Source organism: Dendrobates tinctorius, unplaced genomic scaffold (assembly GCF_039654945.1).
Source record: "Dendrobates tinctorius isolate UK_male_01 unplaced genomic scaffold, ASM3965494v1 ptg000026l, whole genome shotgun sequence".
Lineage (NCBI taxonomy): Eukaryota > Metazoa > Chordata > Amphibia > Anura > Dendrobatidae > Dendrobates > Dendrobates tinctorius.
In genome coordinates this window covers 16,132,778-16,148,184 of record NW_027361694.1, presented here as the reverse complement: position 1 = coordinate 16,148,184, position 15,407 = coordinate 16,132,778, and the positions used below count along the sequence as shown (strand labels likewise).

The 15,407-nt window shown below is 45.5% G+C and overlaps 1 protein-coding gene across 4 annotated transcripts in view; it reads left to right on the top strand.

Annotated features, from left to right (window-relative positions):
* FARP1 (FERM, ARH/RhoGEF and pleckstrin domain protein 1) overlaps positions 1–15,407 on the top strand; it is a 322,334-nt gene that overhangs the window by 235,001 nt on the left and 71,926 nt on the right. For all 4 annotated transcript variants that reach the window (XM_073569548.1, XM_073569547.1, XM_073569546.1 and 1 more), the window contains exon 6: positions 5,738–5,835. In XM_073569548.1, coding sequence (XP_073425649.1) covers positions 5,738–5,835 — 98 coding nt within the window. The remainder of the gene's footprint in view (positions 1–5,737; positions 5,836–15,407) is intronic.

The window sequence follows — 15,407 nt, the reverse complement described above, 5'->3', positions numbered from 1 at the left end:
ACAGGCACGAGAGCGCCGCAGCGGTGGCGGCAGGAGAGCAGCAGAACTTACCGGGGCCAGGAGGTTCGGGGTCCCAACCGCCAACTCCTCCGGTCGGACGGTGCGCGCGGCACCCCCCTAAGGGGGGTTTCCAGCCTGCGGTCCCGTGGAGCGTCGCTCCGGGACGATGTATCGCTCCCCCCAGCGCGACTCCCGCGAGAGCCGGCGGCCGCGTCACTTCCGGTCGCCGGGTATGACTACTTCCGGTTTGGAGGGCCTGCGTCGTCATGAGGAAGCGTCATGGACAGGAGAAGCGTTTCCAGCGCAAGATAAGGTAGGATAAGAGCGGGGGGAAAGCGGAGGCAGCGGTACAAACCGGTCACCTTCAGCGGACATCATGGACGGAGAACACGGACGCAGGAGCGAGCCAGACCCAGCGTCCGTGAGTAGGAGGCAGGGTGGGCTGTGAGTTCAAAGACAGGAGCTGTTAGTAAAACGGTCTCCTGTTCTTTGTTAGGACAAGTCGGCGCCGACCCCGGCGGCAGCAGCATCTAGGGGATCAAGCAAGCCCAAATGCCCCATCTGTGCCAGCAAGCTGCCGAGCACATGGAAGAAACCCTTATGTGAGGACTGTACCCTGCGGATCATCAGAGGAGAGCAGGCCACGTTCCTCACGGAGATGCGCACAGTGGTCAGAGAGGAGGTCCAGGCCTCCGTCTCTGCATGGCTACCCACGCAGTCGGCCGACCGGTCCCAATCCAAAAGACCAAGATGGGAGTCCGACCAGTCTTCAGAGGAGGAGATACGGGGTACGGACTCGGAGGAAGAAGGCGAGATCACCTCTGAACCCCTGGAGACAAGGAAAAAGTACCTCTTCACATCAGAGAATACGGACGAGCTCCTCAGGGCAGTGAGGAGTACGATGCAGATCGAGGAAGCCCCGAAGGAGCAATCCATCCAGGACGCGATGTTCGGGGGGCTAAGAGCCAAGGTCCGTCACGTCTTCCCAGTCAATGACCATATCCGGGCGATGATCCTGGAAGAATGGGAGGATGCCGAGAAAAGACTGATTGTGCCGTGAGACTTTAAACTGCGACTTCCATTTAACCCGGAAGACATCAACACTAAAATCGATTCCCAGGTGGCTAAGGTGTCGAGGAAGACCTCAATTCCCTTTGAGGACTCTTCCAGTCTCAAAGAACCCATGGACAAAAAGGCCGACGTGCTCTTGAAGAGGGCTTGGGAGGCCTCAGCGGCGGTTATGAAAGCAAACGTAGCCGCCACTTCAGTCGCTAGGTCCATGCATCTATGGATCGACCAGATGGAACAACAATTAAAGGAAAAAGCCCCTAGGGGCGATATCCTTGAGAGCATTCCCCTGTTAAAGATCGCAACTGGTTTTCTGGCGGATGCTTCGGCGGAATCTGTAAGATTTGCGGCCTGGAATAACTCTTTATCCAACGTGGCCCGTCGTGCCATATGGATGAAAACCTGGTCGGGGGACTACCAGTCTAAAAATAAATTATGTTCCATACCCTTCTCGGGGGGGGGGAAAGTATTTGGGCCGGCTTTAGATAAGTTTCTAGAGAGTGCCTCTGACGACAAAAAAGGGTTTCCAGAGGAGAAACCTAGAAAGCAGTCTTCCTTTCAGAGATTCCATCCTTACCAAAGGCAGGAATATAGAGGGAAGGGGAAATCTCCTCGCTGGGATTATTCGAAGGGGGGGAAAAGTAGGGCTCCCCCGTCTCGTTCCGGGCAAAGTTCCAGAAGCAGAAGACAATGACGCCATACCGGTAGGGGGGCGTCTCAGACACTTTGCGGGGGCTTGGCGACTCATCTCCCAAAACCCATGGGTCCTCAATACAATTTCCCAGGGTTATTCCCTCGAGTTTACAAAACCCCCCCTGCACGATTCGTGGTCACAGAACCCCGTTCCAGAGCCCTGATAGATCCTATATGGGCCGACATAGGAGATCTATTAAAGACCGAGGTAGTGGTTCCCGTCCCAGAAGCGGAGAGATGTCAGGGGCACTATTCAACTCTCTTCACGATAAAAAAACCGTCGGGAGAAAGCCGAACCATCATAAATTTAAAACCATTAAATCAATGGGTTCGGTACAAGAGATTCCAAATGGAATCCCTGAAAACCATCATCCCGCTGATAGACCAGAACGCTTCCATGTGCACTATAGACTTAAAAAGTACGTATTATCACGTGCCCATCCATCCTCAATCTCAGAGGTTCCTACGTTTCGCCCTAAAGAAAGGCGGCAGATACTACCACTTTCAATTCCAGGCCATTCCGTTCGGCTTGGCGTCAGCACCTCGAGTTATTAGGAAACTGGTCGCCGAAGTCGTGGCAAATTTAAGACAGGAGGGCATAATCATCGTGCCTTACTTAGATGACTTTTTAGTGGTATCCCGTACAGCGGAGGAGTTGAAGGAACAACTCATTTCAGAAATTTCCAGGCTCGAGAGCCTAGGTTGGATCCTGAACAGAGAAAAGTCAGATCTTCAGCCCAGTTCTCAGAAAAAATTCCTGGGGGTCATGTTGGACTCCAGAAGAAGAATCTCACTCTTACCCGAAGAGAAGAAAAGGCCCATCATGGACAAGGTTCGTCAGCTCGGTCAGCACCAGGTTTCGATAAGGACCGCGATGAAGATTCTGGGCACCCTTACCGCATGCATACCCTGTGTTATGTGGAGCCAGGCCCACACAAGAATCCTGCAGAGAGAGATCCTGTCAAGATGGGACAGACGACAGTCCTCACTGGACAAGAAGTTCCGGCCGTCTCCAGCTTTAAGATCATCCCTGAAGTGGTGGACCAACCACAGAAATATCAGCCAGGGGGTTCCTTGGATCCTGTCTCCATGTGTGACCATCACCACGGATGCCAGCAGAGAAGGATGGGGAGCTCACCTAGAGGGAAGATACCTGCAAGGAACATGGCCCAAGAACATCAGCTTACAGTCCTCAAACTACCGAGAACTACGAGCAGTTTGGGAAACGCTGAAGAGAAACAAGTCATGCCTACAGAACCAGCATATAAAGATCATGTCGGACAACGTGACCACAGTGGCCTTCCTACGCCACCAAGGGGGTCCAAGGCACGGGAAGCTTCAGGACCTAGCGGCTCGCATCCTCACCTGGGCAGAAAACAACACCCGCTCCTTGTCAGCAATACACCTGGAAGGCTCCCAAAACAATATAGCCGACTACTTAAGCAGGCAAGAACTCCAGGCCACCGAGTGGGAGCTAAAAGAAGAGATCTTCAGGGACTTGTGCCATCGTTGGGGGACACCCCAACTGGACCTCTTTGCGACAAGAAGAAACGCCAAGCTGGAGAGGTTCTACTCCCTCAATCCGGCGGACCATCCGGAAGAGATCAACGCCCTGAACCAGAGCTGGAGAGGGGCACTACTATACGGGTTCCCCCGTATCACCATAATACCAAGGGTTCTCAGAAAGATCCAGGAGGAGGGAGCTCGGGTGATGCTAATCGTACCCTTTTGGCCCCGGCGGAGTTGGTTTCCCCTCCTCAAGAAAATGGCTCAGAAGGGACCACTCCATCTACCAACGTCGTCGGACCTACTTGCCCAGGGCCCAGTTCAACACCCAAACCCAGGAAGCTTGCAACTAGCAGCATGGATCCTGAGAGGGACATCCTGAAGTCCAGTGGCCTCTCGGACCAAGTGATCTCTACATTACAGGCCAGCCGTAAACCTGTCACGCGGGCAATATATCGTAAGATCTGGAAGAGGTTCTGCTCAGAAAGTGGTAGTGCCCCTTTAGACCTGTCTCGGCCCAATATCCCTCAAATCCTAGATTTCCTACATGCAGGATTTGATAAGGGCCTAACCCCGAGCACTCTCAAGGTCCAGATAGCGGCCTTAAGTACTTTCTTCAATTTCTCCCTATCCTCCCATCCATGGATAGCGCGATTTACCAAAGCCACCCAGAGGTTAAGACCCACATTAAGAAGGACGGTCCCCCCGTGGGACCTAAATCTAGTCCTCAACTCTCTGTGTAGACCCCCTTATGAGCCATTATCAGAGATAGACATTGCAAAGCTCACACAAAAAAACGTATTTCTGGTAGCGATCACTTCAGCCAAGAGCTTAGGGGAGATCCAGGCCCTCTCAGTCCAGAACCCCTACATTCAGATCTTTGAGGATCACATAGTGCTCAAGCTAGACCCGAGGTTCCTCCCGAAAGTAGCATCTCCGCAAAATCTAAACCAGGAGATAATCCTACCCTCATTTTGTCCAGACCCAAAGAATGATAAAGAAAAACTATTCCATTCCCTGGATGTTAGACGTGCAGTAATCCGCTACCTAGAGGTCACCCGGGATTGGCGACAGGACACAAAACTATTTATCCAGTACGGCGGTAAAAATAAGGGGAAAAGCGCAGCTACACAGACCCTGGCAAGGTGGATTAAGACAATTATCACCTTGGCGTACGAGGCCGAAGGTTTTACTATACCGGTAGGACTTAGTGCCCATTCCACTAGGGCAATAGCGACATCATGGGCAGAGAGGGCGGGGGCCTCAATAGATCAAATATGCAGGGCCGCCAACTGGTCTACACCGAACACTTTCTGTAGACACTATAAGTTGGACACTTTGACAGCTAGCCAGTCGACCTTCGGTGGTAGAGTGCTACAAGCAGTAGTCCCACCCTAAGCGAATTCCAACTTTGGTATTCCCCATGGTGCTGTCAGGATAGGACGTCCTGGAAAACGGAGATTAGACCTACCGGTAATGTTATTTCCAGGAGTCCATCCTGACAGCACTGGTAGTTCCCTCCCTAGGATTTGTATTGGTGTCAATATGCTTGTACTAAATCTCAATAAATTTTAATTGCATCCATACTGGTGTGGTACTTGGAAAATCACTGGAGTGTGGTGTGGGAGGGGACCTTTTAACCTCTCGTGTATTTCCTGTCCCTGTAAGGATGAAAGGTCAACCCCATGGTGCTGTCAGGATGGACTCCTGGAAATAACATTACCGGTAGGTCTAATCTCCGCTTTTTCCCATAGGAATAATACTGCCAGCCATGATGTAGCCAGTATCTGATACATTCTCCTATTTTACAAATTCTATATAAACCATAAGGCTACACAAAATGAAAATTGTTGGTATGTGTCTGAGCCATGCCAGCTTAGGCCTGTTTCACACTTCAGTTTTTTGACCTCAGTCAAAATCCGCCACTTTTAGAAAAAAACGGATCCGCCCATTTTTTGGCGGATCCGATTTTTTCCCCCATAGACTTGCATTAGCGGCGGATTTTGACTGATGTTCGTTCGTCAGAGCCGTTGTTTGACGGATCCGTGAAAATTTTAGCGTCTCCCGGGCGGAAGAGACGGACGATGCAACGTTTTTTTGCAGCGACTGTCCGCTATTTTATAGTGCGCATGCCCGGCAGATTTCCCCTGCCGAGCATTTTAACCCTAAATACCGTTCTGGAAGCGCCGAAAAATCTCTATCTTTCTCTCTCTCGCCCCTCTTCCCGGACCGCGGTTCCTTTAAATTTCGCCCACATGCCGACTCCAGCGGATCCGTACACAACACGGATCCAGTGACGACCGTTTGGCCCACAACGGCAGCGGATCCGTTTTTAACAGCTCTGGCGGATTTGGCCTTCCGTCAAGAACCGGAAATGTGAAACAGGCCTAACACGCACTTGAGGTTCACATTGGTATTTATGTACCTTGACTGATTGCATCCCCTCTAATAATCCGTTCTTTTTCTGTAGGTACCTCTTTGCTCTTCAAGTGAAACAGGATTTAGCACAGGGCAAGCTAACGTGTAATGAAAGCAGTGCTTCTCTCCTCATCTCGCACATTGTACAGTGTAAGTTTTTATGTACTTTTCATATGTAGTTTTGATTTTTTTTTTCATTACTTTTGAACAGTGTTCCCCAACTTTGGTCCTGAAGAGCCACCAACAGGTCATGTTTTATAATATGTATAATCACTAATATGCTGATATTGAGGATGCACGTTAAGAAGGACTAGTTAGGTGTTAAAGGGGGCGATATGTGTAGATCTTTTCCAATATGGCTATGTATTGTTTCTCAGAAGGGTGTGATTCTAACACAGTCAAACCAAATATGGGAGGGTGTTCCAGGTAACAGATTACATCTCCAGCAATTAGGTGAATAAGAATTGTGAAATGTATTATGAATATCTGAAGTTTTATACTAACGAGATATAATTTTGTAGTTTAATTCTTGGTACCTAACTTATTGAGAGATAAATTGAATCTCTTTTAAAAGTTTAGAAATTTCTTCTGCCTTCAGTGTTATATTTAATTATTTCTCCCATTTGCCAATAAATGGCAAAGGATTGCAGAATGTCAATAGGTAGGACTTGGAGAAAGTACAGTAGTTTGGGTAAATTCATCATTTTTATTAGATTGATTCTTCCAAACCAGGAAATGGGCACCTCCTTCCATGAGGAGATATCTCGCTCTAGAATGTGAATTAGTGGTATAAAATTGAGTTTATATAGAGAAGAGATGAAATTACTAATCTTAGTCCCTGTAGTATGTAATGTGAGAACAATTATTTTTGAATGGGGATATTTTAGAAAGAAGGGTCCAAGTCTTTCCGTTTACATTAACGTTTAACAGTTCCGACTTAGAGAAATGTATTTTAAAATTTGAAACAAGGTCAAATATACACATTTCTTCAAGTAGTGGATTGATAGATTGCCATGGGTTTGAGAGGTAGAATAGAATATCAACTGCAAATGCAGCTGTTCTATGGTCCCTCACCACATTTTACCCCTTGGATTGTGGGGTTTTGTCTTATTCTCTGTAAAAAAGTTTCCATGACCAAGACAAACAAAAGTGGAGAAAGAGGATACCCCTGCCTTGTCCCATTTTTTATCTCAAAACTAGGAGACAGTTCATTGTTGATCTTCAACCGGGCCAAAGGATTAGAATACAGAGCCAGTATTTTTCCGATGAAAGAGGAATGGAAGCCAAATTTCGCCAGTGCTTTAAGGGCCTGTCACACTAAGCAATATCGGTAGCAATATTGCTATAACGTCATTGGTTTTTGTGACGTTTTAGCGATATTGCTAGCGATATCGCTATGTCTGATACTTACCTCCAACCGGCTCCCCGCTGGTTATCGCTGATCGCGCGAGAACGTCCTGGACCGTTTCTCGTCGGCCACTTCCTGCTGGGCTTCCAACGAGCGATGCATGGACGCGGGCGGGAGGACGTCAGGATCGCCTTGCCTGACAGGTAAGTAACGACCCCCGACCGCTGCTATGTCGCTGGTGAGATCTGCCTGTGTGGCAGCTCACTAGCGACCACTTAGCGATGCACCAGCGATCCTGACCGCGTCATATTATATTTTGATTTTATCCATGACCTTTATCCATGAATTCCCAGTCAATTCGATCAAACGCCTTTTTGGCATCAGTTGACAAAAGGCCAGATTGTATGTTTTTAGATTTTGTAAAGTGAATTATATTTAAGGTTCTAATGACGTTGTCTTTGGCCTCCCTTCCCCTCACCTGTTCGAGATTGATCAGGTCAGGTAGTAAGGTCTGACCTCTATAGGCCAAAATTTTTGCGTAAAGTTTTATGTCATTGTTGATCAAAGAAATAGGCTAGTAACTGACTCAGAGGGTTGGGTCTTTACCCTCTTTTGGAATAAGTTCAATGTGGGCAGAGAGTGCTTCTGTTTTGAATGGTTTTGCTCTGGATATATTATTGAAATATTTCAGCAGGTATGGGGAAATGTCTTCTCTAAAGATTTTATAATACTCCATGGAGTAGCCATCTGTGCCTGGGCTTTTCCCTTTAGGGCTCGATTTAATAGCAGATTCCAATTCTTCTGTTGTAATTTGGCCATCTAAAAGTTGTTTTTGTTGAGCTGTTAGTTTGGGTAGATCTATATTTTGTAAGTAATTGTTAATAAGTTCAGATTTCTTTTTTGAGAATATATGGTTTTATGAACTGAAAATTTTAGCTATATCTTCCGTTTTGTTTGTAATGTAGCTGGTCTCGTGTGTCTTTAATCTTTTGTATTTATGCTGAATTTGTTTTTTTAACCAAATTTGCCAGTTTTTTTCTGCATTTATTTGCTTGAATGTAAAGTTTGAACGTAGAGTAATGTAGGTATTTTTCAGATTCTTGTCTCAACAGCTCTCTAACTTCTGATCTCAGTCTAAAAAAGGTCTTTTTCTAATGGAGATGTTTGAGCTACCTTATGTTTCTTCTCTAACTCTTTAATTTGGAATAATAAGGTAGCGGTGAGTTTCTATTTTTCTTTTTTTTTTTTTTCTCCTAGAGCCTAGTTCTATAAGGCCTCTAAGCACTGCTTTGTGTGCCTCCCATAAATTGGACTCACAAATATTGTCTGAGCAGTTTTCCAAGAAAAAATGTATGATGCTCTCTTATATATTTATTTATTATTTATTTATATAGCACCTTTGACTCCATGGTGCTGTACATGAGAAGGGATTACATACAAATTACAGATATCACTTACAGTAAACAAACTAATAATGACAGACTGATACAGAGTGGAGAGGACCCTGCCCTTTTGGGCTTAAAGGATGGTGGGGAAGGAGACAGTAGGTTGGGGGGTGCAGCAGTTCCGGTGTAGGTTGAGGCGATATCTCCGGTAATGATGAGGAGGTAGCGGGGTCATTCCAGGCTATAAGCTTTCCTGAAGAGGTGGGTTTTCAGGTTCTGTCTGAAGGATCCGAATGTGGTTGATAGTCGGACGTGTTGGGGCAAAGAATTCCAGAGGATGGGGGATATTCGGGTTAAGTCTTGAGGCGGTTGGGTGAGGAGCGAATAAGTGTGGAGGAGAGAAGGAGGTCTTGGCAGGACCGGAGATTACGTGAGGGAAGGTATTGGGAGATTAGTTCAGAGACATATGGGGGAGACAGGTTATATATGGCATTGTAGGTTAGTATTAGTAATTTGAACTTGATATGCCGAGGGAATTGGAGCCAGGGAAGAGATTTGCAGAGGGGAGAAGCGGAGGAGTAGCGAGGAGAGAGATGAATTAGTCGGGCAGCAGAATTAAGGATGGACTGGAGAGGTGCAAGGGTGTTAGCCGGGAGGCCACAGAAAAGGATGTTGCGGTAGTCAAAGCGGGAAATGATGAGGGCATGCACAAGCATTTTAGCAGATTGAGGCTTGAGGAAAGGACAGATTCTGGAGATATTTTTGAGCTGGAGGTGACAGGAGGTGGCGAGAGCTTGGATGTGCGGTTTGAAGGACAGGGCAGAGTCAAGGGTTACTCCGAGGCAGCGGACTTCTAGTACGGGGGAAATTGTGATGTCGTTAATTGTGATAGATAGGTCAGGTAAGGAAGATCTGTGAGATGGGGGAAGTTGATGAGTTCAGACTTGTCCACATTGAGTTTGAGGAAGTGAGAGGAGACGGAGGATATGGCTGATACACTCTGGGATTCTGGACAGCAGAGAGGTGACGTCTGTGCCAGAGAGGTAGATCTGAGTGTCATCAGCATAAAGGTGGTACTGGAATCCGTGGGACTTTCAGTTGCCCCAGGCCAAGTGTATAGATTGAAAAGAGTAGGGGTCCCAGAACAGAGCCTTGGGGGACTCCAACCGAGAGAGGGTGGAAAGAAGCGGTAGTGTGGGAGTGGGAGACACTGAATGTGCGGTTGGAAAGGTATGAGATCCAGGATAGGGCGAGGTCTTTGATGCCAAAGGAGGAGAGGATCTGTAGTAGGAGGCAGTGGTCAACTGTGTTGAATGCAGAGGACAGGTCTAGAAGCAGGAGTATAGAGTATTGTCTGTTCGCTTTGGCTGTAAGTAGGTCATTAGTAATTTTGGTCAGGGCTGTCTCAGTGGAGTGATGAGGGCAGAAACCAGATTGTAGATTGTCCAAGAGCAAGTTAGATGAGAGGTGGGAGGAAAGTTCAGCGTGGGCGTGCAGCTCCATGAGTTTGGAAGCGAATGGAAGCAGCGATATTGGGCGATAGCTAGACATAACGGTTGGGTCGAGGGTTGGCTTTATAAGGATAGGCGTGATTGTGGCATGTTTGAAAGCAGAAGGGAAGGTACCGGAAGTTAGTGATAGGTTAAAGAGGTGGGTTAGAGATGGGATAAGAGTGGTGGTAAGGTTGGGGAGGAGGTGGGATAGGATGGGGTCGAGTGCACAGGTTGTGAGGTGCGATTTGGAAAGGAGACAATTAAGCTCCCCTTCAGTGATGTTGGAGAGAGAGGTTATGGGGTTTGGGCATTGGTATATTTCTGAGAGTCAGTATCATAAATTAGGTTGTTGTTGTTAAGTTTCCAATTGAAAACCCATTTTCTTGCGCTGTTTAAGATGATGTTGAGAAATAGTGGGGCATGATCTGAGTATATTATGTTATCATACAGTAGGTGGTATTCTTGACCAGACTCATTAGATGATGCGGTATAAATAAGTAATCGATTCTTGAGTATTTTTTATGTACTGTTGAGAAGAATGAATAGTCTTTTTTTGAGGGGTGTGTAATTCTCCAAACGTCTATCAAAAGAAGATCCGCTAGTGATTTTTTTAATGTATCTGATTGTCTTCTGAGGTATAGATGATTGTCCATTGGAGGTATCTAAAGGAGCGTGTAAAGGTACATTAAGGTCGCCTCCCAAAATTATTATACTTTCAGCGAACTGGTTCAAAAAATTTTTTTTTTAATGAAAGGGACATGGTTCATATTCGGAACATATTTATTAATGTGTAAATTTTGTTGTAAATCATACATTTAAAAAAAAATGTATCTCCTGTCTTTTTCTAGTAAAGTATCTTTAAAAATGAAAGGGAGCTTTTTACTTATGACAATGGAAGCTCCTTTATTTTTTGGGCTGGAGAAGTAGAGTTATACCTTTTAGTATATGTTTTATTTTTGGTTATAGGGGTTGTGAGGTAGCGCTGTCATTCAAGCAGGGGATTCTCGCTTGGCAGCCAAATAATTACATCCGGCACAGGTTTTCCATAACACAATCTCAGTCCGTGTGGTTTATTCAGGCATCATAAACCATAACCAGCAACATAAAGTTCATATTCACAGCATAGCGTCCCTGACAGAGCTTCACTCCATCCTCCCTGTGGTCACACAGGTCATACAATGTTCCACATGCAGGCTCTTCAGCCTCACAGTTATCTCACCCGTCAGGGTTCTACCTCATGGCTGTTTCTCCATGCTGCAGACATCCATTCCCTCCTCTGGGGCCTCGCAGACACGTGCAGCCACTACACACAGGCACTTCAAGGAGGCAGACACATCTCCCAGCGAGACCTTCCAAACGGACCAACCGGGTCCGTGCATTCACCACATGTGACCTACCCTGGCCACCTTATATGGTCCATAGCCACGCTCACCGGGTCACATGGCTATGACCTCAGCACTGGTCCTTGAACCATTCACACACACTTTGGAATAGCGTTCCTAAACACACCCCCTGGGTGAGTTTGTAGGTAACTGGGCCTGCCCGTCTCCCCAGCTACCTGGAGACTTCTCCCTGACACATTGAAACAACACGTCAGCAGTATCACTGCTGATCAACACACACATAAGTCTCCATCTCAAGACCACCCACCTTGAGATACATAATGGTCATTCAGGACTCTGCCATTCATCCTCTCTCCTAGGACATCCACACAGCACCCCCTAGTGGACACAGTGGTCACTACACCACAGGGTATATGTTTTTTTAAATGAATACTAGTTTTATTTTTTTCCAGATATCGTAAAATTTGTGATCTTTTCTGTGGAATGTTTACATTGAAAGTTGCAATATTTAGGTTAACCATAGAGACAGTTTGTAGTTACAGGTTTTGTTCAGGAAAACACCAAAAGGACTATGGGGTTGTAAACTGGGGTAACAATTATTAGTATGAATACAATAAACATACTTTCCAAAATGCTAAGGCAATAACGCGCCCTAGCTGAAATTTACCGTTTACAGCTGGTTGGAAAAGGAAAGCTGGTATTGTTTCCAACAAGGAATTTCAGCAAAATATAATCAACAGATCCGTGTGGGGCTATGGACCTGCAAATCAAGAGGTTAGTAGTAGTGGTAAAAAAGAAGGGAAAAAAATAGTGAGGGTGCATTTCCCTGATTAAGTCTTATATATAAGGGAAAGTAAAACCAGAATACAACAATTGTATATCCTTTTTGTCAAACTAATTAGATTATTAATAACAATGACCTAAAATTGTATCACCGACGGCAAGTCATCCAGTGCGAACAGAGCGTCTTTGTTACAGAGAATATTCCATCGAGCCAAAATAAGGGAAAGAAAATAATAGAAGCATTGCGGCCCTGTGGGTAGTTGAGGCATCTTCACGCTTTGGGATATTTCAGCCTTCGTTTCCTTTACTGTTCCTGTTTGGCGTTTTATTAACATCCGAGTTAATTCTTTTGATTTTCCTGGGCATGTTTGGTGTGACAGTAGACCATTTTTCATGCCTTGGTAGCGGTGGAAGATAGCAAGACCGAACGGAAATATCCACCTGTAGGCTATGTTTCTGTCTCTCTCAGGACCATTGTCAAGGGTTGAAGTTGTCTTCTGAGGTCGAGAGTTAGTTTTGAAAGGTCTTGAAAGATTTGAATGTCGTTGTCTTCATATTGAATTTTAGTAGCATATCTGGCTTTGTGGTAAATTTCTTCCTGGACTTTAAAGCTTTGTAGACAGTAAAGTACATCCCTGGGTTTGTCCGGGTTTATGTTTCTTTGCCTGTAAACTCTATGTGCTTTTTCAATGATATTTGTATCTTCCTTCTCTAGTAAATCATTGAATATATTGATGGATGAGAGTTGCAGGTATATCTTTATTTGGGATCTTTTCTGGGAGTCCTCTAATTCTTAGGTTGTTTCTTCTTGACCTGTTTTCTAGGTCATCTATGTGGATTTCTTTGAAGGAAGCTTTCTTTTTGGTTATCGATTAGCATTTCTGTAACCCTTTCAGAATGTGTAGATATTTGATCACAGGTATCTTCCAAGGTCTGTAATCTTATATGTACCTGCGTGACATTGTTTTTAAGATCAACTATCTCTTCTTTATTGGCTTGGGTAAAACCTTTGAAGAGATTCCTTATGCAGTCCGTATTGGGGTAAAGCTTTTATATAGTCCTTGAGGTTTGTTTCTTCAAACATAGGATCTTCTTCTTCGTCACTGTCAGACCATTGAGCAAGAGAAGAAGAGCTCTGTTTGAGTGATTGTGAGGCATTATTTGGTTTACTGGTATGAGTATTAAGAGAAAGTTGTTTTCTGGATTTTTCCTTTTCCAAACGTTTCTTAGCAGTTTTTGTAGCTTTGACTGTTTCTTCTAATTGTGGTTTGATGGGCTTACCCATTATTAAATCTGGTCTGAATATAACTCAATCATGGGAAAATGGCAAGATCAAGTCATTTAATTGGTGTTCATGGTAATATAACTGAGATAGTCTTTAACACGTTTAGACATGGACAGGGATTTTTATCTTTAATATATCGCCATCCCTTGATGTAAAACTGCCTGTTCCAAAAGAAGATCAACAGCCTTTATTTAAAGATATGTTTAAAATAGGAATAGTTGCACAAATTGTGCAGCGATTAATCAGTTCAATCCCTTCTATAGCAGTGAGGAAGTTATATAGCACTAAGAAAATCTCAGGCCCCTGTGGCCTGTTAGAATAGTTGTGATAGAGTCCAGAAGTATTGTAAGCGAGAGTTCAAAGATATAATAAAAGCCACATACTGTATATTATTCAGGTAGATTGCTTATTTCTTCTTTATATACGTTGACTTTGGTTATGCGAACTTTAGATTTTATTCCTCTTCTTTCCACTCCCCCCTCACCCCCTTCAGTGCAGTTTTGCCTCTCACTCACCCAGCAACACACTGTATGTGCTCAGGGAATGAGAGGTGGCCCCACTTGCTCAGGCAGGGAGCAGAGCTCACTGCTCCAGCGCCAAGCAACCCAACACACTCCAGGTCTCGTCCCCAATATGGCGCCGACAGGAGGGAGGAATGCCCAGAAGATGCAGCACCAGCCCGGGTTAGTCCCGTCTTCGCCCTGGGTGGCGGCAGAAGAGACAAGCCAACGGGGGATGCCATGCTCCTTGGCAGTCAACAGGTCCGGCGCGTCTCTGAGTGATGCGTGCACCGCCGCTCTCCCAGGGAGGCGAAGAGAAGCCGGGAGCACGCCGGAAAGGTCATCCTGCCGGACAGGAACTGGGACGGGGGCCTACGTGAGGTAATCTCTCTCCCTGTACCTCAATGATAGTCACTGTTGTCTCTGTGACAGTCTCTCCAGTGAGGGTATAAGGCAGGAAGATTACGTCCTTCCTCTCTTGGTTAGCTCTTCAAGGTCCTGTGGAGATGGCAAAAGTTTCCATGCAGCATCCAAAGCTCCCCCAGAAGATTTAAAAGGGTCACCCCTGCAGCCTCCAAAGCTCCCCCAGAAGATATAAAGGGTCACCCCTGCAGCCTCCAAAGCTCCCCCAGAAGATATAAAGGGTCACCAGCTTGATTCTGGGGCGAAGATTTATATAATGCGGGAGCTTTTTCCTTCAAATTTCTTTAGGATAGGTTGGAGCTCATGTAAAACATGTCCTATCCTCAGGACAGTCAGGCCATGACCCTGCTTGCTGACATTTTGATAAAATCTCTGAAATCTGAGCTCTGTATAACTCCACCACTGATTGGCAGCTTTCTATGTATACTTTGCACAGGCAGAAAGTTGCCAATCAGTGGTGGGTTGCGGGGTTATACAGAGCTCATGAATATGGAGGACTACATGGCAGTGAGTTTACTAGTCCTCTAGTGATAATCTCCTACTGATAATTATGCAAATTGTCTCTTCAGAGAGGAAGAGGACTTGTTACATGACTTAGGATAAAAGCCAAACCAGAATCTCAATTTGCAGACACTGTGTTTCGGGGTACTGCCCCTTGTCAGTGCAAAGTGTGAGATCTGGTTTGGCTGTGAGAGAGGCATTTGACCGATATCCAAGAAGTATCATTTCTTCTAGCGGAGAATAACATGCTAAGCATGTCGAGGTGAGGAGACTTAAAGCCGCAATGCTCCTCTGGGAAATATGCTAATTATGCAAATTGTCTCTTCAGAGAGGAAGAGGACTAGAACTCTAGTGCCACCTACTGGTAAAACAGTGATGTTATGAAAATTACAGCAAGGAACCCAGTAAGTGATGCATTCCTGGAATCAGGGTTTCTGCCCCTACGGTTTTGCTGCTATCCGATTAGTTGGCAAAAAATCTGGTGACCGCTTTCCTTTAGACTGGCCTGCCACTTTTTTGGAAGGAATAGTAGGAAGAATTTTTCACCTTTATGTTCTAACTGAGAAATTGATAATGCATCTGCGTAAGACTAGAATGGTGAGGCAAAAGCTTTAGCAAAAAATTCATATTATTCAAAGTTGTTTCTATGAAAAAAATCACA